Source organism: Polyodon spathula, chromosome 5, assembly GCF_017654505.1.
Source record: "Polyodon spathula isolate WHYD16114869_AA chromosome 5, ASM1765450v1, whole genome shotgun sequence".
Taxonomy (NCBI): domain Eukaryota; kingdom Metazoa; phylum Chordata; class Actinopteri; order Acipenseriformes; family Polyodontidae; genus Polyodon; species Polyodon spathula.
Genome location: NC_054538.1, coordinates 27,348,616 through 27,374,990, shown reverse-complemented (window position 1 = coordinate 27,374,990; position 26,375 = coordinate 27,348,616). Strand labels below are relative to the sequence as shown.

Below are 26,375 nucleotides of genomic sequence, written 5' to 3'. Positions count from 1 at the left end.
CAAATTAGGCAAAGTATCTCAGCATAGCTGAGAGAGAAGTGTTTGAAGTGATTCTACTGTTTGAAGGCAACTGTGTAGCACAACGTAAATACCGTGCTTACTCTGAAGCTGTCAGTGAAATTAAATGCAACGTTTACTAGTTCTGGAAAAAACATGGAAGCGAGATTCCCAACTCTTGCTGTAATCATTTTCTGAAAATCAGGATGCCCGGCGTGCCAAAAAGGCATCAAATGTACAACATTTTGTATCAGAATTATATGTAAATAAACAAACTAAAATGTAAAATAACTGCAAACTGTGTCTGTACCACAGCAGAAGCATCAGATGCACACAGTCTTTTTGAACTTCAAATGTTATTTTTTAAAGGTATGTAAAACCTACAGTTTTTGTTTGCTGTCCTGTAGAAACCCCACCAAATGTTATGTAAAACAAACGTTTGTTTATGGTTGTATATGTTGTGAAGATTACCAGTTTACAGGATTAAAACATGAACCCGATGTGAAAACAGTAATAAATATATATTTAGATTAGTTCGTTTTATTTTTTCCTACATACACAGAGTAATTTTATGTTTATGTAGGTATAAAAAAGGTTGAAATTTCATCCCCATGACTTCACACACAATTTCCCCCTCTGATTTTGGACACATTTACTGTGACTGCTTGAGCTTTTTATTACAAATTTCTGTGACAAAATCCCAGCCTTACTTATCAGTTAATAGAGGAATCACAAATCAAACAAAAAGTGTCACTCTACTCCATCTAAAAGATCAAGAGTAATTAACGTCTACAGTGAATACTGCCAGACTTCTGTGTGAAACATGATAGGCGTCATGACTGTATCACTCACATAGGTACGAAGAAACACCAGCAATACAGCAAAATCTGACACTCCCCATTACTGTATTTTTGTGGGGTTTGTGCAAATGGGTTTTGAGTTTTAACTTGCTTTAAATAATGAATTATTGGATACAACACAACATTAGTTGCAGAATTGTAAATATTGAAATAAAAAACATAAGTCTTGTTGTTATTTTGATGGGGGGGGGGTTCTATAGAGGTTGAGTATTTCAGTCCAGGTTTGATTGCACTTACAAGATCCTAAAACACTCTTCATTAATAGTATTTAAATCCAGAATAAATAGAATTCCAGATAAAAAAAAAAATCAGTGTTCAAGTATTTATTTGGGGGTTTTAAATTTCTAAATGCCGTGTATTTACAATTACCAAAATGATTAAACAGCAAAAATTAGGTCATTGGCTTGCCAGAGGCCAAGGACCTTATAATTTATAGTGGCTAGCAGCCATATCAATATCATATCAAAAAAATGATTTTCATAAGGATATATGAAGTGTATGTGTGAAAAAACAGCAAGTTATCAAAAGTGTCCAACTATTAAAAGTGGAGATATCAAAAACACAAGCCAAGTTTCAAGAAACCACTGGGGCAACCTTGCCCAGCACAAAGCAAGTAGGCACAACTGTAAAACCGATGGGGGTCAAGGTTGAACAATCGTTTTTACTAACTTGGCTTCTGTTTTTGGTGCAAGTTTGTTCCACTTTTATTGTGCCTGACAAAACACAAGCCAAGTTAGTAGAAACAACTGGAGCAACCTTGACCCCCACCGCTTTTACAGTTGTGCTTATTTGCTTTGTGCTGGGCAAGGTTGCCCCAATGGTTTCTTGAAACTTAGCTTGTGTTTTTGATATCTCCACTTTAAATGGCTGAGCACTTTTAATAACTTGTCATTTTTTTTCACATTCCCAATGTATTTTTGTTTCAGATATCACTTAATAGATAATAACACACACACGTACATTACAGGAATAGCAAAATTGTTGAACCTATACTGAGGCAATGTGTTACCATTTGGATAGCGTAAATAATTCCCTAGTCTGTTGAAAGGGTTAAGATGTGAATCTGTGTAGCATAGTAGTTATGTAGTGAAAGTATGACTAGTTAGGGTTCAAATCTTGCCATCTATATGTGTGTGTCATATATATATATATATATATATATATATATATATATAACCCTCCGTTTTAGTCTTGGCACTTTCATTCCATATTCTCTCCAGTCACAGCTCTCACGATTGCTCAGTCGCTCCCACAGTTTCTCATTCAAGTTCAGCACTGGACTGTCTCCAGTCCCCAGGCTCATGCACCCTCTTATGTAACCTCCCGTCATTTCATGCCGCTGCCTGACTCATCAACCAGTCACACCCATGCTCTTCAACCCCCGAAAACAACAACACACATTCTCCCCACTCATTCAGTCAGTCCCCCTTCGCATGCTAAGTAATGGCGTGGGGGGTGGCTGACGGTTATGTAACCTTAACTGAAGGTTATAGTTTCAAGTCCCATGGATGCTGGACATTTTTTATATTTATATTATATTATATAAAAATATATTTTTTGCAGGCAAATGTTCCCTTTTAAAACAGAAATAAATAATTTTAATATAAATGCTGTAGACGTCACAAAAAGTGCATTCCTTAGTATATTTCCATGTTGACAAAACAAGTTAATTGTCATTAAAATTGGGATGTCTTTTAATATACATATGCGTGGTTAAAAGTGCCTGGGGTCTGCAAAAAAATGAGAAAGGATGAGGAGAGACATTTTTACCTTATTTCTCTCATTAACACCTAAGAGTGTTGGGAACTACAAATTAAAAGTGAAATGGTGCTTTTGGTCGATTTACTTTTGCTGCGCCAATACCCTGAAAACACGTAAACTATCCTTGCTGTATAGTCTGTCAGTCTGGCAGTTCTCGCGGATAACTTGGCACGAGGAACTATCGTTCCTGTCTTTGTAAAGTGCTGTTTTTTTTTTTTTTGGGGTGGGGTGAGGTGTCTAGAAAATCTCTACTTAAAAGGCACACACCACATTATTCACTCTGGTTGTTAACTGAGATTTACTAAGCCTTTTCTATTTCTGTTCAAATACCAGATCACCCAGGAGATTTCTGATAATACAAGAATCTTCAAGCTCTTAGGTTCTGACAGGTGAGCAAAAAGAGAAAATACCAAACAAGGTGGAGGAATATTCCCTTTTAAAATGTTCTTCCTGTGGTTCATGGATATTTAAAGAACAAATAGTATTTATGTAACTAGTCTTGCTATGATATAGACAGTTATTCTGAGTGCTGATGCTCAAATATTTTTATTATTTTATTTTTTTTAATATAGTGCCTTGAGAAAGTATTCAGCCCCCATCCCATTTTTCACATTTAAGAGTCAGATTCAGAATTTGAAATAGATTAAATTAGGATTTTTTTTTCCCACTGATCTACAAAGCATTGAGCACCATGTCAAATCAAAAGAAAAATTCCAAAAGCTTTCAACAATTTACTAAAAATTAAAAACGGAAATTATCAAATTAAAAAAGTATTCATTCCCTTTGTAATTGCAAGCCTGAATTTGCTCAGGTACAATATATTACCTCAAGTCACACAATTTGTTGATGGAGTCAACCTGTGTAAATTAATCTGTGAGGATAAATACCGCTCTCTCTGTATGGTCCCACAGTATGGTAGAGACTTTCAAAAGAAAGAATCAAAATGAAGACGAAATAGCATTCTAAGCAAGTCAGGGATATGATTATAGAGAAGCACAAATCTGGGGAAGGGTACAAAACCATTTAAAAGGCATTGAACATGCCTCGGAGCTCAGTGCAGTCCATTGTACAGAAGTGGGAAAAATACGAAACTACCACCACACTGCCTAGATCAGGCCGCCCCTCTAAACTTAGTTGCTGGACAAGAAGGGCATTTCTTAGAGAAGCTACTGTGAAGCCAACTGTGATTCTGAATGAGTTACAAAAGTCAGTGGCTGCGATGGACGATGATGTTCATGTACCAACAATCTCCAAGGCATTCCACAAAAAGGGCCTTTATGGGAGAGTGGTAAGGAAGAAGCCCTGGCTGAAAAAAACCCATATCCTTGACCACAAAGAGTTCGCAAAACGTCATATAGAAGATACTGCAGTTATGTGGCAGAACATCTTGTGGTCTGATGAGACTAAAGTGGAACTTTCTGGTCTGAACGCTAAGCGGTATGTGTGGCGCAAATCAAACACTGCACACCAGCCAGGTAACACCATCCCCACCGTAAAGTATGGCGGTGGTAGTATCATGTTTTGGGGATGCTTTTCAGTAGCAGGGACTGGCAGTATTGTCAGGATTGATGGGAGGATGAATGGTGCACAATACAGAGAAATCCTGGATAAAAACCTGCGCCCCTCTGCCAAAAGACTCTTTCAACAGGACAGTGATCCAAAGCATACTGCCAGAGCAACACTGGAGTGGCTTAAAATGAAGAAAGTTGATGACCTTGAGTGGCCCAGTCAGAGTCCTGACCTTAATCCCATTGAAAATCTGTGGCAAGACCTCAACATTTGTGTTCATCACTGTTCCCCAACTAACTTGACACAGCTTGAGCAATTTTGCAAGGAGGAATGGGCAAATATTGCTCCATCACGGTGTGCAAAGTTAATAGAGACTTATCTGAAAAGACTACTAGCTGTAATAGCTGCCAGAGGTGGTTCCACCAAGTATTGACCCAGGGGGATGAATACTTAAAAAATGATGACGTTTCAGTTTTTTAATTTTTATTATTTTATTGTTTACTATTTTCTTTCTTTTTGGGGGGTGACTCTGTGAAGAAGAAGGTGTGACTTACAAATAAAAATTCCCAATCTAATGCATCAAAATCCCAGGCTGCGAGACTCTTAAATGTGAAAAAAGGGATGGGGGCTGAATACTTTAAGGCACTGTATATGACCTGGGAAAATGAATTGAACTTCATTTCTCTTAATTTCTCTTGCAGAGTGGTGGTGTTGGAAAGCAGGCCCACCGACAACCCTGCAGCCAACAGCAATCTGTATATCTTGGCAGGACATGAAAACAGTTACTGATTAATTTAGCATGGCAAGAAGCAATGAACGTTAAAAATGGAGTCAGACAGACACTACTGCTTCAGCAACAGTGAATTCTTGGAATTTTACTACAGTTGCATTTTTCGGGTTGCATTGGATGCTGTTTTTTTTTATTTATTGTGGCATGTAAGAAAGAAGCAGAGGACATTAACTAATTGTTGCCGCAGCTTCTAGTACCTTGCGTGTTTACCACACATGTGCTTAATTTGCTTATGTAATATTTGTGTGTGTATGTGTGTGTGTGTGTGTGTATATATATATATATATATATATATATATATATATATATATATATATATATATACACACACACAAACAAACAAACATTTTTTGGAGCAAGTTACTTCATACGAGTGAAGTTGTACACTAAGACTTAATGTAGATAATAGTGCATATATGTTGTACAGATGTAAAGGTGTGAGTGATGCAGATAGTACTGCTTTAAGGACACTTTGGGTATTCAGCTGAAAAGAATAGCAACGTGCCTGTCGTACTAACACTGACGGATTTTTATCATGTAATCTAGTCCTTTTAACCATAGATGTTTTATTCTAAGCCGTTATTCATTTTAATCGCTTGTGTTTTTAATCCCGAGGCATATACACTGGTGTTTAAATTTGCACAAAAGTATTTAAAATGTGAAAAAAAGGAGGTGTATAGTGGGAAACTATGGTCCCCGAGGGAGGAACTATAGTTACCAACGGGACTATAATGCCCGGAGCTGCAGTTAGCTATAGTTCTTCCCGAGGGACCTTTAGTTTCCTACTATCAGCCGAGGTCTGCAGTCCATTTTTCTTTTATGAATCAGTCAAGAAATTAATGTTTTTGAAGTCCATAGTTATTACAGTTGTTTTGGTTTTTTTTGGCATAGAACTGTCCATCTGACTTTCTCACTGCGGCAAGAATTCTCAGAGGAGTCTGAGTTTGAACGTTGTATTTAGATCTGAGGTTTAACGTTGTTTTTATCATCGAGTTGGATTTGTTTAATTTTAGCCCTAAAGTCAGGAAAAACTGAAAACCTCATCAAATATATAACTACTGTATTTTAGTGTTTGCACCATGTTTTTGTTGTTGTATATTTTGTAATTCATAACTCCAAAATAACCAATCACATGTATAATATATATATATATATATTAATATATATAGATATATATATATATATAATAATATATATATATATAATATATATATAATATAAAATTACACACACTCACACATATATATAATGCCCCTAAAAATGTATGTTTATTTACGGCAATGCTGGCTGCAGTGCTCTTTCAGCTACAGCAACTAGAGAAACGCCTGGATTAAAGTGTTTGGATCCAAACAGTAACCTGATTACGTGCTTTGCGTGGTGAAGTCACACCAGTTAAATACACAACACTTGTATCAATATTTCTGAATGCTCTATGATTTTGTTCTGTAAAGGGGAAAAAAGCCCTGGCATATCACATGTTTTAAACTGAAGCACGGAGAGACGATAACAGTCAGGATAGAATACAAATGCCTGGAAGTCCAGAAGTGCTGTGTTAACACCAGCAGTTGTGGTGGTGACCAAAGATGTGCGAGTACTGTTGCCTACAAATGTAGCTTAAAGTAAAACGTTGCATTCAAAATGTTTAGAACAAGAACAACAAAAAATAACAATACACTTAAGGTTTGTGTTGGACATCAGCCATTAACAGTGCCCTGATAACTTAAGAGAATGAAAATAACTAAAATGAAGGGCTGAAACTCAGCAAAAAGTAAATCATATATATTAAAAAAAAAATAATAATAATCAGAAGTGAAAAGATTACTGTATCAAGCTGAAAAAAAGGTTTTCTTTGCGCGCTACAATGTTGGCTCGGTAATTTAGACGTTACCATAATAAAAACAGTATGTAGCGTGCGTTTTGTACTAAAGCAGGGTCAGCTGCTACAGGGAAAACTGAGTTTATTTCTCAAACTGACCATTTTAAGGTGACACAGAACACAAAAATATTTGGGGCTGTAATTTGGAAACGTTTAGTGAATTAAAAATGAAATCTACTGCAGCTTACTTGATTGCAGTAGAAAAACTGCCATTCATTAAACTTTGCTTTCAGTTTGTGATAATGAAAAAGAATGGTTTGGAAATATCTCAAATATATGATACTCTGTTTACTGTGGTGTATTTAATGTAACAGAACAAACTCAGTGAAACTTAAACTTGTTTTTGTACTGAAACAATAAATGGTTACATACACAGTAAAAACAAACTAAAAAAAACATAAGAGCTGGCTGTGTTACATGTTGTTGGACCAGAACTCCACTAACTAACACTGAGCATGCCAGCTGTAGCATGCTATTTCCCATATCACAACTGGACACAATTAAAGGTGCGCTCACCAATTCCCTACACAACACTTGCAAAATATCTCAAATATAAAATGTGGAGTTCATTGCAGTCATCAGCTGCATAGATTAGCAATTCAACAGAATGAGGCAACAAGTGAGTACTTCCATAAGTTACTGCTTTTAGTATCACTATATTTTAAGCAATTTGAATGTGGTAGCAACCAACTTGCTCTTAAAGTGGCACCCAACAATTGGATTTGACAAGACAAAAAGTTAGCCTGGAGCCCTGTCTAGGATGCTGGTTGACAAACAGCATTTTCCAAATAAATAAATAGTTCTTAATTTTAAACTGTGCTTTCTGTGGCCAGTAATTAGCTTTCTGTTTGAATCCGAAGCAAAATTACACAGCTTACTACACTTTGGCCTTGACTTCAGTTTAGTGGCCTTGGTTACCTCTACAGATGTATTGAACAGAAGGCCATTTTGGCTGTGGCCTTCTTGTCAATATACTAATGTGTGCTTTTACTAATGTGTTTTTTTTTTTTTTCCCAAAAGTAGACTTTACAAAGGTTTGTAACAATGCCCGGTGAAGTGAACTGTACAGCGGCTGTCCAGTGGTACTGTTCTTTGTTGTCTTAATTATGCAGAACATGTTTATGTAGTACTTCTCAAAGTATTTCAAAATATTTAGATTTATAGACCACTCTTAAAGGAGAAACCAACATTCCTTACTTTTGGATGTAGCTTAAGTGTAAGCTTAACTGATGTATGTTTTAAATGTTATGCCAAAATACATTTTTCAATTAAAGATACTGTCAAGCAATGGCCAAAATGTGTTGGGTGTTTCTACCTCGTGCAGAGCTATATGAAATACTATGCATCAAGGAGCATCTGTCTGGTGGTGGATTGATTAAGACTTAATATTTTCAACTCGGTAGTAAAATGTGCACTGTAGGTTTTTTCACTGCATACAATTTCCACAGCCTAAATAAAGGTGTATCAATTCACTTTTTTTTTCTTGTCTGCAACATTAACATAGTAACACTATCATATGAAATGCATTATGTATATACTGTAAAATAAAAACTGGTTTTACATACTGTACTTGTGTGTCTGGTCCCTCCTTTAACATCTTATCTACAGGTGCAGTATTATAGTTTCAATCTCCAAAGGAATGGGGGCAGTGCCATAACATGTGCTTACTTGTGATTCCATGATGGCCTGTACTTTATAAGGACATTAGGACAGAGACCAGGAATTGCAAATATGAGGGTGCGGTCTAAGAAGTCGTATTACCAGTCAAATCAGTGGTACTTTCACCCATGAGAACACTTGTAATGTTCTTCATATTATTAAATACATAATAAAGCAATGATTAGTGCTTTGGTTTTGCCACTTTCGATCGCTTGACATCCATCAAATCAGTCCTCCTACAGCAGAAGGAAGCAAGTTTTCTTCCAGGACAACCTTGTACTTGGCTTGATTCATGCCAAAGCTGCCCGATTCCAGCCTTGCTGAAGCACCCCCAGATCATCACTGATCCTCCACCACATTTCACAGTGGGTGCGAGACACTGTGGCTTGTAGGCCTCTCCAGGTCTCCGGCTAACCATTAGACAACCAGGTGTTGGGCAAAGCTGAAAATTTGACTCATCTGGGGGTGCTTTAGCAAGGCTGGAATCGGGCAGATTTGTCTTTGTGAAGGACGCATGAATCAAGCCAAGTACAAGGTTGTCCTGGAAGAAAACTTGCTTCCTTCTGCTCTGACAATGTTCCCCAACTCTGAGGATTGGTTTTTCCACCAGGACAGTGCTTCATGCCACACAGCCAGGTCAATCAAGGTGTGGATGGAGGACCACCAGATCAAGACCCTGTCATGGCCAGCCCAATCTCCAGACCTGGACCCCATTGAAAACCTCTGGAATGTGATAAAGAGGAAGATGGATGGTCACAAGCCATCAAACAAAGCCGAGCTGCTTGAATTTTTGCACCAGGAGTGGCATAAAGTCACCCAACATCAATGTGAAAGACTGGTAGAGAGCATGCCAAGACGCATGAAAGCTGTGATTGAAAATCAGGGTTATTCCACCAAATATTGATTTCTGAACTCTTCCTAAGTTAAAACATTAGTATTGTGTTGTTTAAAAATGAATATGAACTTACTTTCTTTGCATTATTCGAGGTCTGACAACACTGCATCTTTTTTGTTATTTTGACCAGTTATTTTCTGCAAATAAATGCTCTAAATGACAATATTTTTATTTGGAATTTGGGAGAAGTGTTGTCAGTAGTTTATAGAGTAAAACAAAAATGTTCATTTTACCCAAACACATACCTATAAATAGTAAAACCAGAGAAACTGATCATTTTGCAGTGGTCTCTTAATTTTTTCCAGAGCTATATATATATAGATATAGATATAGATATAGATATAGATAGCACCTTTCATAGTGGACCACTATCACAAGTGCTTTACAAGCTATGATACTAGGGTGTGTGAACTACGCATCAGCTGCAGTCACTTGCAATAACGTCTCACAGAGCACAAAAAGGTTAAGTGACTTGCTTGGGGTCACAGAGAGTCAGTGGTTGAACTGGGGACCTCCTGGTTACAAGCCGGTTTCTTTAACCACTGGACCACACAGCCTAGGATCTGGAATCCTAATAAAGATGATTGCCAGAGAGTCAATCCACTTCCTATCATAAGATTCACAGAATACAATTAAATCTCTATAGCTAAATGCTCAACAAAGTAGCAGAGTATAAGTAAACAACCAGGACATTTAATTTAGTAAAGAAAGGCATGGGATGAGTTTTTATTTATTTATTTATTTTTGCATTTTAAAAAAATAGGCTACTTAATTTCCTGTTTGTTTGTAATTAGAAGGTCGACCATCTTTCACCAACATCTGGCATTTTAAAAGAAGATTTTTCCAAGCAAGTTTCTTCTTTTGTTTTTCCTGTTTTCTAAATTGTTACAGCTTGCTACTCTACAAAACGTGACCCTTAACTCTATAGTAGTATGTAAGAAGCAGAACATTTTTGATTAGAAAAAAATTGGTTTAAAAAGCGTGTCTTAAATTTGAAGAAATACGGTAATTCTGTTGTATTGCAAATACCCAGGGAAAGAAAAGGCGTTTAAAAGATGGAAAATAAATGGATTTCAAGATTTGGTTACCCGATATGTATTGATTTGAAAGGATAAAATGTGAGTTATTATTTTAAATCAACTTCTGTGTGTATTGAATATCGTTTGTGAATAATTAGATTGTTTACATGTATCGATGCCCTGGAAGCAGCTTGTTACTGACGCTTCCATCCAAGCTTCTCTTGAGAAAATGTCTCAAAAATGTCTCTCTGCTGCAATCTGGCTCATGGTGTGTCTCAAGCAACAAAAATATGTCTAAACAGAAACGTTCCTTGCAGAAGTGAAACCTTCACGAAGGCGAGTCGGTTGGTTATTGCGTCGGCTCACGAATGGCCATCAAGTATTTTGTCTTGCTCAACCCGGCTCAAAGTGTGTCAACCCACATCCTGAGGTGGGTCGCTGGGACCCGGGTTACACAGGTACGTGATTTCACACTATGCAGGATTGTGACCCGGATAGCCAGAACCCGGATGTGGACCCAGGTAGGAGTGACAGTGTGAAAGGGTCTTTACTGTCTGGTAAATAAATCATTGACTTTAACTAAATATGTGGACAGTTTCAATTTTTTTCAATTTATTTATTTTATGCTTTGCAAGTGGTTTCCCAGCCTAGTTTAAAAAAACAAAACAAAAAGCTGCTTGATTGTTGTATTAAACAGATTACATTGTTCATCATTCTTATTATCGATTAATAAACAATAGGCATAACTTATACGTGTTTTGTGTGGGCAAGCAGAACATAAACAATCATTTGTACTTTTATAAAAGACCTGATTACAGTACCTCAATGTCAGTTCGTTATAACTGGCAATTTCTGCAGCAGAAAATGTATGTTGATATTATGATGGCAACTGTGGAAAGAGGCACTAAACAATGACTGCAGTTTTTACATCCTACACTAGATGGCTACCAATCACTCATTAACAAATAGGTTACAGCAAGTGGCAATGAGAAGGAACTAGGACAAACATTGGTGCAAGTGGGATTATATCCCTGATGAGGGAGGGGGAGATACAGACAGTGGACTATCCTTACTAATTGTTTGTTACTAAAACTACTCTTAGTGTTAAGGAAGACCAATAATTTGCACTTTTTGTGTAAATTATAGGCACTGAAGCTTTAACCAATCATAGTACAAATTATAATTGACTGTTCACATATGGCTTACACACAGGTTTATCATCTTCATAATAATTCTCCATCTGTAATGTTTCAGCTGTTATCAGCAATGGCAGTTGCTTGTGCTTGGTTTTGGTTCTGAGAGATCTGAAGGCTAATGGCACTTCTGAGCTGTCATGTTGCTGCTGCATCTTCCAGGCCCACAAGCCTGGCACTGATTTGCCAAAGCTGACGAGCCGCCTCTGCGTCCTGAGCCTGGGGTGCTGGCTCCTTCTCCTTCAAGACATCAAAGTATTTCCCTGAAACTCCATCAACTTCTTCAGCAACAGCAAGGAAAATGCTGGGTTGCGCACCCTGGTTTGGTGATTTAACTAGCAGATAAAACAAAGGCCCTGAAAGGAACATGAGGGAGTTTCTAAGATCAATTGTCATGGGGTGAATATGTTAATATAATTAAAACTGTCAAATCAACTGACTGACTTTCTGCTGCTTCTCTGCAATACTGCTATAAACAGATGAGAGTTCTAAGGAGATGTGTATCTTGCAGTAGTGCTCAATTCATATGGAGAAAACAATTACATTCAATATTGTTTGAATTGGCTGAACTTATTAGTAAATGTCTTCCATCATCTGCAAGCCACAGTCACTCCTGTATACAGGGTGTAACACATGAAGGCGGGCACATCTTGTGGGTTCTAAGTGTAAACAAGTGACTTGCTGGGCCCACACTAGAAAAAAAGTCGATGACTTCACAATTTTAAAGTGCCCTGGGCTTTTTGCCCTATTACTACTGCGATGAGCAGTTTGACACAATGCAATTAATCAAAAACACTCAACAAGAAACGTGAGAATACTTAGTCTTTATTAAAACACGAAAGATAATTGATTAAGATATCTCTGTGAAAGAGCTGAACAGTCGTTCTTTGTGTCGAAGTGAAGTTGTCAAAAACTGTTTACTCACCTAGTACTGTGCTTGAAAATTGAGACTGATGCATCCCTGTGTGCCTGCCAAGCTCGGTCTCAACTACTCCGGGGTGAAGTGCATTCACTGTGACTCCAGTACCTTTTAAACAAAACCATACATTTCACACACTAATAATGCTTTTAAATGCTCCAGATCTGAAACTTGAGGCAACCAGCCATGTTTATGAAAATCTAATTATAGTTAACATTTTCATGGGTTATGTAACATTTGATTCATTGTACACTTACTGTCACCTCAGGAATTTGAATACATGACTAATCTAATTTACATTTTACATTAACTTTTTTTTGTTTGTTTTTTGGCCAGTCAGCATAGACACCTATAGGCATATCTTAACTTGATTTCATTTTCAATTTTCAGCAGACTCTACGTCTGACATATTAGTGGCTGGCAGGGATGTGGTTAATTCCTGTCCCTGCCAGATAGATGTGTGTGTGGCTGTGTTTGTACAGCCACAGGTGTAATTAAGTTATTTTATTGAATTGATTACCTGTTTTATAGTTCAATTGATGTCACCTGTCTGTAGTAAGCATGCAGGTATTTAAACAAGACAAATGGTTTGTTCTGGGCAGTCAGTGTGAAGGAAATAGGCTGTCGGTAATAGAAGGTACAGTACGAAACCTTTGAGTGTTTATTTTTGTAGTTAGGACAGAGAAAGTTCAGTTAGCGCTCCATGTGGGCATTAGGTTTTTGTATTTCATTTTTCTTTTATTTCTGTAAATAATAAATAAACTAAAGTGCTTAAACACTTCAATTTCTGTTTCTGGGTTTGATTACAAAGGGCAATCGAACTTGTAATAAGTGAAATCCTTCACTATATCTATCTATCTATATACATATATACATACAGTGTATATACACACACACGGGCATCTACAGAATTAATTCGGGGGGGGGGGGTGGCAAGGTGTTTAAACGTGGTCGGGTAACATGGTTTTTCATTGCATAATAATTCTTGTAACCTTATTTACATTAACAACTCAGACTTGAGCTAAAATATTCCAGGGGGACACCTGTGTGTGTGTGCATTATATAGATAGCTACATAGATAGCTAGATAGGATAGTACGCACACAAATATGGCCAAATTAAACCTGCTGAATAATGTTATGTTAACATATTGAATTAAAGTCTTTTTGTACTTTTCCATATACTTAGTGTAAAACTGATGCATTTAACAATGTGATATTTTGAAATCTAACATGAAATACTGTACTACTCTTTATGGCTTACGGTTTTGATTACATGATGTTAAATAAAAATTAAAAATAAAAAAAATGATGTTCATGTTGTTGTTTTTTTACATTTTTTTAATTTGTCTAAATCCTAAAATTCTGGGTGATGCAAAACTTTTGACCACATAAATAGATTCAAGTTCAGTTGCTTTCACAATGTCAGTCTCAGGGAAACTATGCATCCAAATAGGGTGGATATGAAACACAGGCCGGACCTGCAATTGGCCTTATATTAAAAATCAGAAAAGTAAAGATTAGGATTCAAGAAGCTGGATGCCCCTGCTACACATTAATGGAATAATGGTCATAATTGTCCCTCATTATTAGGTAATGTTTATTAATTAGCCAGTAGTTAGTGTTAATTACTTAATTATTGAGATCAGTTAATTGAAGTTGCTATTCAGACACCTTTAGGACTGAATTGCTGGTTTGTCAGTTTGTGCAAATTCTGGAGTGAATTGCGACAGGACCTAACTATAAAAGCACATTCCAGTAAATCATTAGAGTGAAGATCTTTTCTGACTTACCCTGTAGTTGCCTGGCCAGTTCTTTTGTAAACAGCACATTTGCAAGCTTACTTTGGCAGTAGGCCACCTTTGTATTATATTTTTTCTTTTCCCAGTTCAGATCGTTAAAATCCATCTCTCCCACTACGTGAGCCAGCGAGGAGACATTTATGATGCGGCTGGGCGCTGAGCGTTTCATCTTATCAAGCAAGAGGTTGGTCAATAGAAAGTGGCCTGCAAGAAATTACAGAAAAACAGTTTATTAACTGAATTCTAAAAAATGTGTCTGGATCACTTCCAGTTTTGTGTCTTGGAATCTGGGCTCCACATACTGATGTAAATACCCTCTGCATCAAAGTATACAAGGATACAGTTGTACTGTTCAAAACTACTTTAAATGCTGTCAATGTTTTTCCCAGACCTGTACTCAGGGTTGTATAGCTTACTATGCTTAACATTGTAGCATATAAAGATTTTTTTTTATTATTATTTTAAAGCTAAATATTTCCACTGCTCTGCTGTTGCACTGTCAATGTCTGCCACAGAGAGAACTGGGGAACTAAAACACCGGCGTACCAACATGGCAAAGAGAGATGGTTTACAGATTAAAATGTATTAAAGAGTGATAAGCATCTAAATTGCAGCAATATATTTTTAAACTGATTTAATCAAACTGGTATGTTCTGTAAAAGTTTAATGCAACACCTATGGTGTGGAGTGGGGCCTTCTGCTGGTTTACTGCAACCTCCCCAGCAGGGTTAACAAACATTCTTTCGATGGCTATGCAAACAATCAGGCTGCAATCACAACAATCGTATACAGTAGCACAAAGACAACAGCATATGGAAACAGTACCCTTTCCACTGCACACTAATGAGTTTTAAACCATGCAAGTGCCACAGCAGCACATTTTAAATTACAGCTATCAATAACATAAAAAGGTAAATTACCATAGCCTTTATCCACAGCATGCGCTTGTAAAAATGAAAGTTCGACATACAGACAGATAGATGGATCAAGCCAAGTTTAATCAACATTGATTTTATACATAAGAAAAGCAACTTTAAAATGACAGATGAAACTATCACACAGCCTACTAATACACCAAGCTTAGAATATGTTAAACAGCTAAATAAGGCAAGTTTCATTACTTCACTCCATAACTTTTACAGTAAGAAAAAGGCTTGTATTTGTGTACTGCCCAGCAATAAACACACATGACCAGAAGCAAACAAGGAAGTGTATCTGATCATTTTCAATCAGTCTTAATATAGTTCTGGAATTCCTGCTTTACGGAATTATGCAATGAAAAACATACCGATCTGAATAGTGAATATTAATGGGCAGAACCATATTCTTGTATAAAACTGAATGTTAGCAATTTTTCCAACCACTTTTGAACTTCAACAAAATAGAGGATCAGAAAAAGACAAATCCGGAGGTTATATTTCAGTCTGAAATCAGAGTAATCAAATGTTGTTATGGATCCATAAATAAAATGTTTGCTTACCTAAATGGTTAACCCCAAACTGCATTTCAAATCCATCTTCGGTTTGCCAGTGAGGGCATCTCATTATCCCTGCATTATTGATCAGTATGTCTACCCGCTCCTCTTCTGCAACCCAATAAAAATGTAATTTCAATATGATGGTAGTTTATAAATAACCAACAGTGGAGACAGCAAGGACAGACCTAGGTTTACAAAGAGGAGGCTGGTGTCAGCAGTGTGAATTGGTATGAACAATTGGGAGAACCGAACTGAAAGGGAAATCAAAACTATTGCCACAGCTCTCCAAGTTGTTTCAGCTCCATTCAAATGATATTTCTGGACAGCCCTAAACACTCTGACGTCACATACAAAACAATATTTTAGAAATCTTGTTCTTGTCACCACTTTTTCTATTATTAATGTTGCTTCTTCAAACTGCAATAAAAATGGGGCCAGGGCTCCCGAGTGGCACATCCAGTAAAGGCGTTCTGCATGAGTGCAGGATGCTCCCTATAGCCTGGACGTCGCCGGTTTGAGTCTGGGCTATTCCACAGCCAACCGTGAACGGGAGTTCCCAAGAGGCAGCGCTCAATTGGCTGAGCGCTGGGGAGGGGGGTGTCCTCGGCTCACCACGCACCAGCGACCCCTGTAGTCTGACTGGGTCCCGGCGGGCTTGCCTGTTAGCTGCCCAGGAGCTGTGTTGTCCTCCGACGCTGTAGCTCCTGGGCGGCTGCATGGTGAATCCGCAGTGTGTAAAGAAGCGGTCGGTTGACAGCACACGTTCGGAGGACAGCGTGTGTTCATCTTCACCGCTCCCGAGTCAGCGCAGGGGTGAGCTGAGCCTAAATAATAATTGGCCATTTCAAATTGGGAGAAAATAAAAAAATAATTGGCAACGACTAAACTAAAAAAAAAAAAAAAAAAAAAAAAAAGTTTGCCAAGTTTGCCCTAATTGTGCCTTGTTTAACTTTTACATTAAATATTTACAGTCCCTGACCCAGTTTTGCATTTAACTTGGCCCCTTTTGTAGATATCACATCTTTATGTTGCTGAACCCTTTATTCTAATCTGTACAGATATAGTAAAAGCTGTCTGAAACATACTGTAGTGCATATTCCCCATTGAAGGGAAGTGGTTCTGTATGTTCTACGGTCTCCATAGCATTAGGTATTGTAAGATACCACAACCTGATACAAGCACCTCTAACATGACTTGAATTTTTTTTTTTTTTTTTTTTGCTTCTTTATACGCTAGAGCTTTCGAATTTTGGTGTTCAGCAACGGGAGAACAACCTACCTACCTTTATTTATGTTATTTGCAAATTCTCTAATAGATTTTATTGAAGCCAGGTCAAGATGTCTGGCATACACATTGTGACTCAAAGTCTCTCCTCTTATTTCTTTAGCAGCATTCTCACACTTCACCATATCTCGACAGCACATTATAATCCGGCCTCCTGTAGGAAAAACAAGACAAAAAAAGAGAATCATAGAATACAGCTTTGCAAAGTGTGGAAATGATGAATCCATATCTAAAATGGCTTCCGAGATATGAGCTGTTGAGAAGCAGCAGTGAGCATCCTAAAAACTGGAAATTACTACAAAATGTTAACCTTATACAACAACCCATCGGTGATAACGTATAGCTACATTTAAGCACAATAATAATGTTACCTCTTCTGGCAAGTTCCCGTGCTGTCTCTTTACCAATCCCTGTGTTTGCTCCTGTTATTACCACCGTCTTCCCCGTTATCTTTGCTTTGCTTGGGCAGATACCACCACTTACACGATCCCTAAAATTAAATACAATGTTGGCTGTGTAACTGAATAACCCTAAAAGATGACCTCATATTAAAGATAACAACAAAGCTTCCATATATTTATAGTGGAAGGTCTATTATATAATCATTCAACAGATATTAAAAAATAATTTTTAAATTTTTTTTTTCAAAAAAAAAAGATTTTTTTTACTAGTCTCTGGCAACAAAATACCCCACCCACCCTACCCCTCCCCTCCGGCTGCATATGGGAAGCCTGGAAGAGGGGTGGGGTTTTTTCAGCATAATTGAAAATGAGTAACTCAGTACTGGAATTTTTTTTTTTTTGAAATTTCACCCCTTACAACTGACACCACTGTAGCTCTTTAGCATCATTTTTTTTTCCCGCAAAATTAGGAACTACAAAACCATTAGGGGCCCTGCACAGGCTTATATAATTACTCAATTTTTCAGTTTCCGATTGCAAAAGCCACGAAATCTTGACTCATATTAGTAGGTGGTTTAGTGGCAACTGCTGATACAGCATACAATTTACCCCATATTAATAATCTGAGGTTCACTGGTCTAATGTCTGTGGGGTGCAGTTTTGTAACCTCTAAATGTTGCATTCATAGCAAATAATAATGCAGTTAAAAAGAACAGTGATATTGTTTTCATTGTACTGTAATTATTACCCTTAAGAGTATTTGTACGATCTACATTCGTTTCCAGTTAATTTTTAAAATGATAAATGAATATAGGAAATAAAATACAGAAACCCATGTTGTATTACTTGGAACAACTTGGACAATAAACTGTTTGACATTGTCCACCGACAGCTGTAGAAGCAATATCTGCACCCACCTAAGATTTAACTCCGTATATTTTGTGTCTGTCCGTGTTTATTTACTATCGTTTGTTATAACAAAGACTCCACTACAAAAGTAATCTAGCCAAACAAAGGTGAATTATTTTGATGCAGTTCGTTTTTTTGTTTCCACGCATGGTAGCTTTGTTGATGCAGCATTGTTTTATAACCTTCACAATCGATACTTACTTTGTCAAAACAACGGCACCAATTACAGTTCCCACAACAGACACGGGTAATATGTATTTATTCATGCTGATTAGTTCAAAGCAAAATACTAGCCGATTAGTTATGGTATAACACTATTATTTTATAGGTGAATGACTCATATGTACTTCCTGTCGCGGAGGGTTACTTTTAATGATTGACGTTGAAAGACTGCAATAGATAATCTTATCTTGTAGAACAACCAATTAGGAAAAGGTATGTTTGACCGAACGACTAAATGTGAAGGAGAGGCTTCTGGGACTTGTAGTATTAAAGTAGTCTGTCTTAAAAGGGTACGCAAGATTTGACAGTTGTCACGTGGTCTCAAAGGTTACTGTTTCAGAAGAAACAGAGAAGCATAAAATGTTACTGCATCTAGTTTTCACTTACTGTTATTATACTGCTGTCAATACATTTTTAACAGTATATAGACTTAACATATAAAAAGGTTTATTTATTAATATAGTCTGTCATTAAATTGCATTTACCAGCCCTTAAACCAAAAAACCACAAAGCTACTAGCGTTGGTAATTGCTATTTGATTCATGCACTACTAAATTAAAACTAAAAATAAAGATGATGTCTGATGTAATGTAAGGGCCCCTGCTAAAATAACAATCTTCATTTCCCTGTCTCATATATTGCATTTGGTGGTGGAGCTATTTCCCAAGCACCGGTTCTCTGCCAGGCGATAGTTTGACATCCTCTGAGAACCACTGCTTCGGTCTGATTTCCTTGTGCCCTTTCAACCCCACTCTCATTCCGTGTGGGGGAGGGTGGGGGAGCTCCTCGGGTTCAGGCAACGCAGAATAAGGCACACTGCGCATGCTCCTTCCTTGTTCCAGCTAAAACTGCATCCGAGCCACAACAATCGCCAGAATTAAACCATTTTGGCTAAAGAATTGCAAATAAAAAAAAAAAGCACAATACCAGGAATTAGATTGACAAAACAACAAAGCAGATAACACCCTCAGACAATGAAAACCCTAATATCCAGTTTGTGGAGAATAAGAAGGTGAGCCTGCCTTCCTCTTTGCAGTGAAGATTCGGTGAAAATGGGCGGTTATGTATAGAAGAGGTTGTTTTTTTGTTTATTTGTTTTTGTTTTCCAAAAACGGGGGGTTGTAAAAAAAAAACAAATAAAAAGGGAATTAATTATTTCAAATGATCGTCACATTCCAACGGTTTGGTGGTGAAATCATACCAACACAACCCGGATGTTTTAACCAGCTGACGAGGAAACAAGCAGCTTGGAAGCGCTCGTTTTATTGTTTTTCCACGATCTGAGCAATGAGTGAAGGCTGTATGACTGAACACACAGTACAGCAACAGCAACTGAGGAGTCCAATCCTCGACTTTATCCTATATTGTGTATCGTGGAACAACGGGGCCAATTAAATACAGTACTACCTCAGCACTGTATATTATGTTCATGATTTTTGTGGGGAGGACTGACATGTCAACGACCCGCCTTTTGCAATAGAACTGCATCGCTTAGTTCTTCCCTGTTTTGATGTGAGAAGCGGCGGAGATACAACAGGATAACTCTGGCTGGCTCTGTGTCTGTGTGTATAAATAGCTGGAGCCATGCAGACTCCACAGCTACAGTACGACTTCTTCAACGAGGAGAACTCACACAAGTGGCGGGGACTGCTGGTACCATCCCTCAATAAGGTAAGCCAGTCCCGGAGTGCATCCGACGCAGATACCGTCTTGGTAGCATCATGATCTTGCGTTTTTTTAATGACGGGTAGGCTATAGTTGTATTTATTGAGAGACTATATTTATATTATATATATATATATATATATTATATATATTATATCATATAATATATGTACGGAGCACAGGAATGTTGATCAGTGGTTGTGCGCCACTGATTGCATTTTGTACAGACAGTTCCTTAGACTCTAGTGACAAGCGGAACAATAACAGTGCTAGTGATAATACTAATATTACTTGTGCAGTTTTAGCACCGTTTGTTTACTTAGACAGACTCTTTCTTATTAGACGCAGCAACACAAGGAGTGGTGCTGGACTGATCGTCAGGTTTATTTTATGTGCGCAGCGCCTTGTCTTGCTGTGAATTTTCAAAACTGACACATGCATAATTGACACAACAAGAAGTCTCACGGTTGTGGTCAGATCAGCGACGCTAAATTATAATTATCTTTCTAGCATGGATAACTTTTTTTTTTTTTTTTTTTTTTTTTGTTTGTTTTTTTTTGTTCATGTAAATTGTTTCGAAATGTAAATTACATCGCTGAATAGATTGACACAAAAAAGTTTTGACTTGTAACGTATAATTGGTTTTCATTGTTATTTTTTTTTTTAGCACCGTTTGTTACTTCTTAGACAGACTCTTTCTTATTAGACGCAGCAACACAAGGAGTGGTGCTGGACTGATCGTCAGGTTTATTTTATGTGCGCAGCGCCTTGTCTTGCTGTGAATTTTCAAAACTGACACATGCATAATTGACACAACAAGAAGTCTCACGGTTGTGGTTTTTTGGATAACGTTTGTTTTTTTTTTTTGTTTGTTTTTTTTTTTTGGTAAATGTAAATTACATCTGAAATAGATTGTCAAAATACAGTTGACCGGTAACATGCTACTAAGTGGTTTCTTGTCAGCTGTATGGAGCTGTATCTCAGTGTTGGGTTCAGGGGTGGATACTGGCTCCTATTGCAGGGATTCCAGGTTTTACTGCAGATCTAATTACACACTAACCACTAGTTATAGTGGCTAATTAAGCGTGTGGTATTGTATTAGAGTATTTTTCATAGAGCTATTAACAGATTCATATTTAGGCCTAATAGTCCATATTATTCAGTTGCTGAGACAGATAGGTTCAGACTTGCTGATTTTACTCACCAGATATCCACTATTGACCTAAGATTTTGTTACGTTTTTTATTTGTTTCTTAGAAACCAAAACACAGGAGATAAATAGTTGGTGTCATTTCAGTAAAACAATACAGAGGTGAAATTGACAGATTTTCTTTATTTCCCAGTTTAAAATCAAACAAAATATTTTTATCTCGATTCATTCTTCAAACATGCAATTTTCTTAGACAACACAAGGACATATAGCTGTGAAACAGAGCACTTGCAGTTGTCTTCATTCCACAGACTACATCATCATAATAATAATAATAATAATAATAATAGTTGTTATTTGTTTAGTTAATATTGGGACTGATGAAATGTGCTAGATTTGCAATATTGGAGAGTCTCTGTATAAGAGAGCTGTGATACTGTGAGCTTCCCTGAATTGCCCTGCCACAGGCTTGGCCTGGAGGAACATATGAAGTCCTTCTCGGTGAAAGAGCAGGGATTGCACATACAGTGACAGTGTGAGCTTCTTCACATCACCCACCCAACATTGCTCAAGCCTGCCCTGGAAGGAATGCCTTCTTGAGGGGAGGGAGCTAGCAGTTTGGTTTCCATCATTGAATAAATACAGTAGTTGGAATTGGGACCTCTTGGGTTATTGCTTTATCAGTTTTGCTTTTGCGGTTATTATCATTATCCCCCCTAGCTCTGCTTATGTAAACCACACTAGACTTTGAATAATCTGTTTGTTCGCTGAATGCACTAAAATATAACTGGCCCTTGGTACTTGCTAATTTCCCAATTCATCTTCTGGACTTGTCTGTTCTTGCATTTACAGCACCTGGGTCTTGCTTCCATTTTGATGTTTAATTTTACATTAGTCCCCACATGACTTGCCTGTTGTAATTCTATGGAAATCCCTAAAGCTTCATCTGCGTAAAGCCACTTGCTCCATGCAGGGTGGTCTAACTAGGCCTCTTGCCTAAAGTCAGTACTAGCCCTTCTCCGTCAATTAAATCACCTTGAACACCCACAAGAAATAGACTTTAATGTTAAGTTAGGGTCACCTAAATATCTACATGATTTTTTTTTTTTTTTGTAAATTTGCATGGTATTTCCCATGGTTATTCATTGCATTTACCATAATTTACCATGGTTTTAAAAATCTAGTATATGTTTTACTGTGCTTTATTCCACTTTGCTGTGCTTTTATTGCAGAAAACAAGCAACTGTTTTGAACTTTCTGTAAACCTAATGATCTGAAACAGTGTCTTTAACTGTTTATTTTAGTTCTCTTGGTTAACATTAAAAAACATTTTCAATAGTATTTTGACAATTTTATTTTATTTTTTTGTGAAGGAAGTTTGATAATAGCCCCCCTTAATCACTTTAAGGATGTATAGTCTTTGCTAAAGGTAAATATGTGCTAATGTATATAAGTACTGCATGTAAAAAAAACAAACATGAAAAATGGAAGATGAGAACTAAGAAGCACCAGTCATCTCCTGTCTTCAGCATTGAGATGGAAGGTGGTATACTGTTTTAATTTTATTTTTATTTTTTTTTGTACTCTTAATTAAAAGGTGAAAATTACTGTAACAACACTCTTTAACAGCATTGCACTTTTTTGTTCTATATACAAACTGTGGCGCAAAACATCTAGCCATTTCTGAAGGAGTGAATTTGGAATGAACAAGTGTGTTTCTGTGAGGCAGAATCTGAACGTGGGAGGAGGAGTGTCTCGTTACCTCACACGATTATAGTTATATCTTTGAAAAGATGCTGTGAGAAACATGAAATGAAAATCTGTTGGACGTCCAATTTGAGATGAAGAGGTTGAAGCCAAAGCATGCTTGCTTTTGTAGTATTTCCACAAGAAAAATAATGCACGTATGTTTGTTATCTTTTGACCAGCTGGTGAATCATTTATGTCTGAAATTGTTTTCATGAGAAACATGACACTGGCTAGTCCAGTGATCACAGTATTATAACTGGCTTTCTGATTAAGACAGTACATTCCACTGTCACCTGGCATTTAGAGCACCCTGCTTCCTTGACAGGCAGTCTACCATAGGGAGAACCCTGATGTAGTTGAAACTATAATGCTGAACGTAATGAACATATCTGCTACTCTTGAGACATATTGAAAAAAGAAACAAAAAAAAGCTACATGAACATAATTTAGATGTTTTATTTAACTTCATGTAATCAAAGAAACTACTAAATGGTATCGCAAAGGTCTACTGGAGGCCATGATATTACAGTGTTTCACGTTAGAGGCTGTGTGGTCCAGTGGTTAAAGAAACAGGCTTATAACCAGGAGGTCTCCAGTTCAAATCCCAGCCCAGCCACTGACTCTTTGTGTGACCCTGACTTACCTCTTGTGCTCTGTCTTTCAGGTGAGACGTTGTTGAAAGTGACTCTGCAGCTGATGCATAGTGCACACAGCCTAGTCTCTGTAAGTCACCATCAGATAGACAAACAAACAATATTAATATTTTACAAAGTAATGTAATATTTTTCAATTTTAGTTTTTCGTGACTACAAAGCAGTATGTCATTTTCAGCAAGTTTTATTCGACTTTAAGAAGCAAAATTAATTAATTCTATAGGGTGATGCAAAACTTTTGGCTGTAGCTTTCACTTGAGAGCGATGACAAACTGTACAGTAACCTAAAACTTTTTATTCTAAAACCTACTTAATTAGTGAGTACAATGCAATGTCAATTTTATATTATACCTTTAATCATAGTGTCATAGAGTCATATGATACTGTGTTGAAAGCAGATGAGTCTAATCCTTACTTTTAGGAATGTACAAACCCTGTTAAATGTGTAAGATCGTTTGCCATCAGTGGTTCTTCCCTGTGTGACATCTGGCTGTTGTTTAAAGTAGTTTCAATATGAATAAGAACTTCAATTGCAGAAAGGCCTTTGGTTTTAGTTAGTTCTGTTTACAGCTTACTGTAAGGATGTGCATGTTGTGTGTGTGTTTACCATATCTTGAGAGAACCCTTAGAAATATTGTACAATATATTGTATATATTATTCTAAGCCTTATTTGTAAGATCTATAATGTCCCCACAATGAAGCAGGTAGGAAATGGTCTCCTATATTGAACTTTAAAAGCATTGTCTTTCCTATCTGTTGGCAGGCTTTTGGCATATTTAGGAAAACTGCTAGCGCTGCCAACTCTAAATTGTAGCTAAAATTAGACCCTCCCGTTTACAGTAGGGTCTTTTGCTGAGTTATTGGAATTTCCATTACTTCTGTGATGTCTGGCTCTGACGTAATATGTAATGCAGCTTCAACTGTCTTTGTGCGCACATTGGCAAACATTATTTGCCCAGTCAAATTTATCAGCAGTAGCAGAAAATTAGCTGCTAGGTTCCCACAGCAGCATAATGTTAATAAGGAGATTAATTATAATTGAAATGGAAAAGTCAGCTCTTATCTTGGACTGTGTTGGTACTCGCTGGTGAATTATAAAATGTGGAAATCATTGTCTATGTTCTGCTTTGGACTGCACCACTGAATTTGTTATGAAAGAAATGGTTTTAACTGTGGGTTGTCTGGTACAGGGATTAATGTATTGCATTCACTGCTGCCATTCTTAGCTGTATTGGTGGTTTTGCTTTTGCTCTCTGATTTCTTGGTTGCTAAGGGGACAAGGTCACTACATGAAAAAAACTTCCCAATGAGGTCATGCATAGGAATGTTATTAGAGACTATTGGACAGGGATTAATGTAGGTGTGAATTGAAGCCATTAGAAAGTGTCCAAAGCAATTGCCATACAACTGAAGGTACTGTATCACATCACTGCAAACACTTAGTAATATTATGTTTTCAGTGATTGTGCTTGGTTTCAAAAAATGGTGGGTACAGAAGCTTGTCATATTTACTGTAGATACCACTTCTTATTATTGTATTTATGACAAGCCTGCATTTAAAGCAATGGCTCATTCTCTTAATATAAAAAAAAACAAATTAAAATAAACAACAAAAAAGCCTTTTCAAAAATGAAAAAGACAAGCTTATACCTAGATTAGCAAATGCGATTTACTCCACAAATATGAAACATTTACAGTCAGATAATTTGCATAGTGAGGTACTATTTTGATAATTTGCCGATCACTTCCTGGAACAGAATTGTCTCCTTCGCACACAGCAAAAGATGCATCTCCTTTTGTCACACTGGGTCTGCCAGGCTTCGCAGGGCAGCTCATACAGTACTATAGTCAGCACTCGGTTGGTTAGTGCTTCCATATAAATGACTGTTTATAGTTTGTTTTATTGAGAATAGCTGTATACATGTACTGTATAGGTACCCAAAAGCAGGGATGGAAGTAAGACTCCCATTGTATAGCAGTTTGATACATTCCTGGTTTTACATTGAGGTGAATAAGACACACCTGAGGTCATCTTTACACTGGGGCTAATCAAGCTTATAGAAATGGGTGAAATTGCTGTGCAATAGGAGTCTTATTTCCATCTCTGCAAAAGTATAGACCTTCACCTGTCTTTTTCAATGCAGAATGGTTATTACCATGGGTACAGTATGTAACCTGTATATAAAAAATGTTCACTTAATTACTACAGTAAAAGTTTACAGTATTCTGCAGTATTTAATACTAGTGTACCATTATAAGACTAAATCAATACAACACATACTTCTGCATTAAAAAGTGAATGCAGCCATAATTGTGAAATCACGCACTGCAGTTTATTTCTATGGGTGAAGTTTTTGTAAAACCTCAATCTGGTTGTGGTCTTTAAGGAGCCAATCACATCAGTTTGCTGTTGTCTCCACAGCACCTCCTAGAGGTAGTCATTGTCCCACAGAATAATTTAAACACCTTGCAGACTGACAATACAGGGATGGAAATAAGACACCTATTGCATAGCAGTTTCACCCATTCCAGGTTTTAATACAAGCTTGATAAGCCCCAGTGTGTAGGTAACACGCTCAGGTGAAT

At 37.2% G+C, this 26,375-nt stretch overlaps 3 protein-coding genes across 10 annotated transcripts in view; 2 read left to right on the top strand and 1 right to left on the bottom strand.

The window, feature by feature from the left end:
- map4k3b (mitogen-activated protein kinase kinase kinase kinase 3b) overlaps window positions 1-5,192 on the top strand; it is a 100,136-nt gene extending 94,944 nt beyond the window's left edge. For all 7 annotated transcript variants that reach the window (XM_041250192.1, XM_041250191.1, XM_041250190.1 and 4 more), the window contains 2 exons: window positions 2,952-3,007; window positions 4,829-5,192. In XM_041250192.1, the coding sequence (XP_041106126.1) occupies window positions 2,952-3,007; window positions 4,829-4,916 (144 nt within the window). In that variant the 3' untranslated portion in view covers window positions 4,917-5,192. The remainder of the gene's footprint in view (window positions 1-2,951; window positions 3,008-4,828) is intronic.
- Window positions 5,193-10,843: 5,651 nt separating this feature from the next.
- LOC121315784 (retinol dehydrogenase 13-like) lies at window positions 10,844-18,717 on the bottom strand. Of its 2 annotated transcripts, XM_041250183.1 has the most exons (7): window positions 18,551-18,717; window positions 17,411-17,529; window positions 17,038-17,193; window positions 15,759-15,863; window positions 14,270-14,482; window positions 12,485-12,586; window positions 10,845-11,915 (listed from the first exon to the last, which is right to left on the bottom strand). In XM_041250183.1, exons 1-7 carry the CDS (start codon window positions 18,613-18,615, stop codon window positions 11,698-11,700), a joined length of 978 nt encoding a protein of 325 aa, XP_041106117.1. In that variant the 5' UTR covers window positions 18,616-18,717; the 3' UTR covers window positions 10,845-11,697. The 2 variants fall into 2 exon arrangements, with proteins under 2 accessions (XP_041106118.1, XP_041106117.1); XM_041250184.1 differs by lacking the exon at window positions 17,411-17,529 and having other exon boundaries at window positions 10,844-11,915; window positions 18,551-18,637.
- Window positions 18,718-19,365: 648 nt separating this feature from the next.
- Window positions 19,366-26,375, top strand: part of LOC121316389 (son of sevenless homolog 1-like) — a 61,101-nt gene continuing 54,091 nt past the window's right edge. Inside the window, exon 1 of the mRNA XM_041251468.1 lies at window positions 19,366-20,242. Within this exon, the coding sequence (XP_041107402.1) occupies window positions 20,156-20,242 (87 nt within the window). The 5' untranslated portion in view covers window positions 19,366-20,155. The remainder of the gene's footprint in view (window positions 20,243-26,375) is intronic.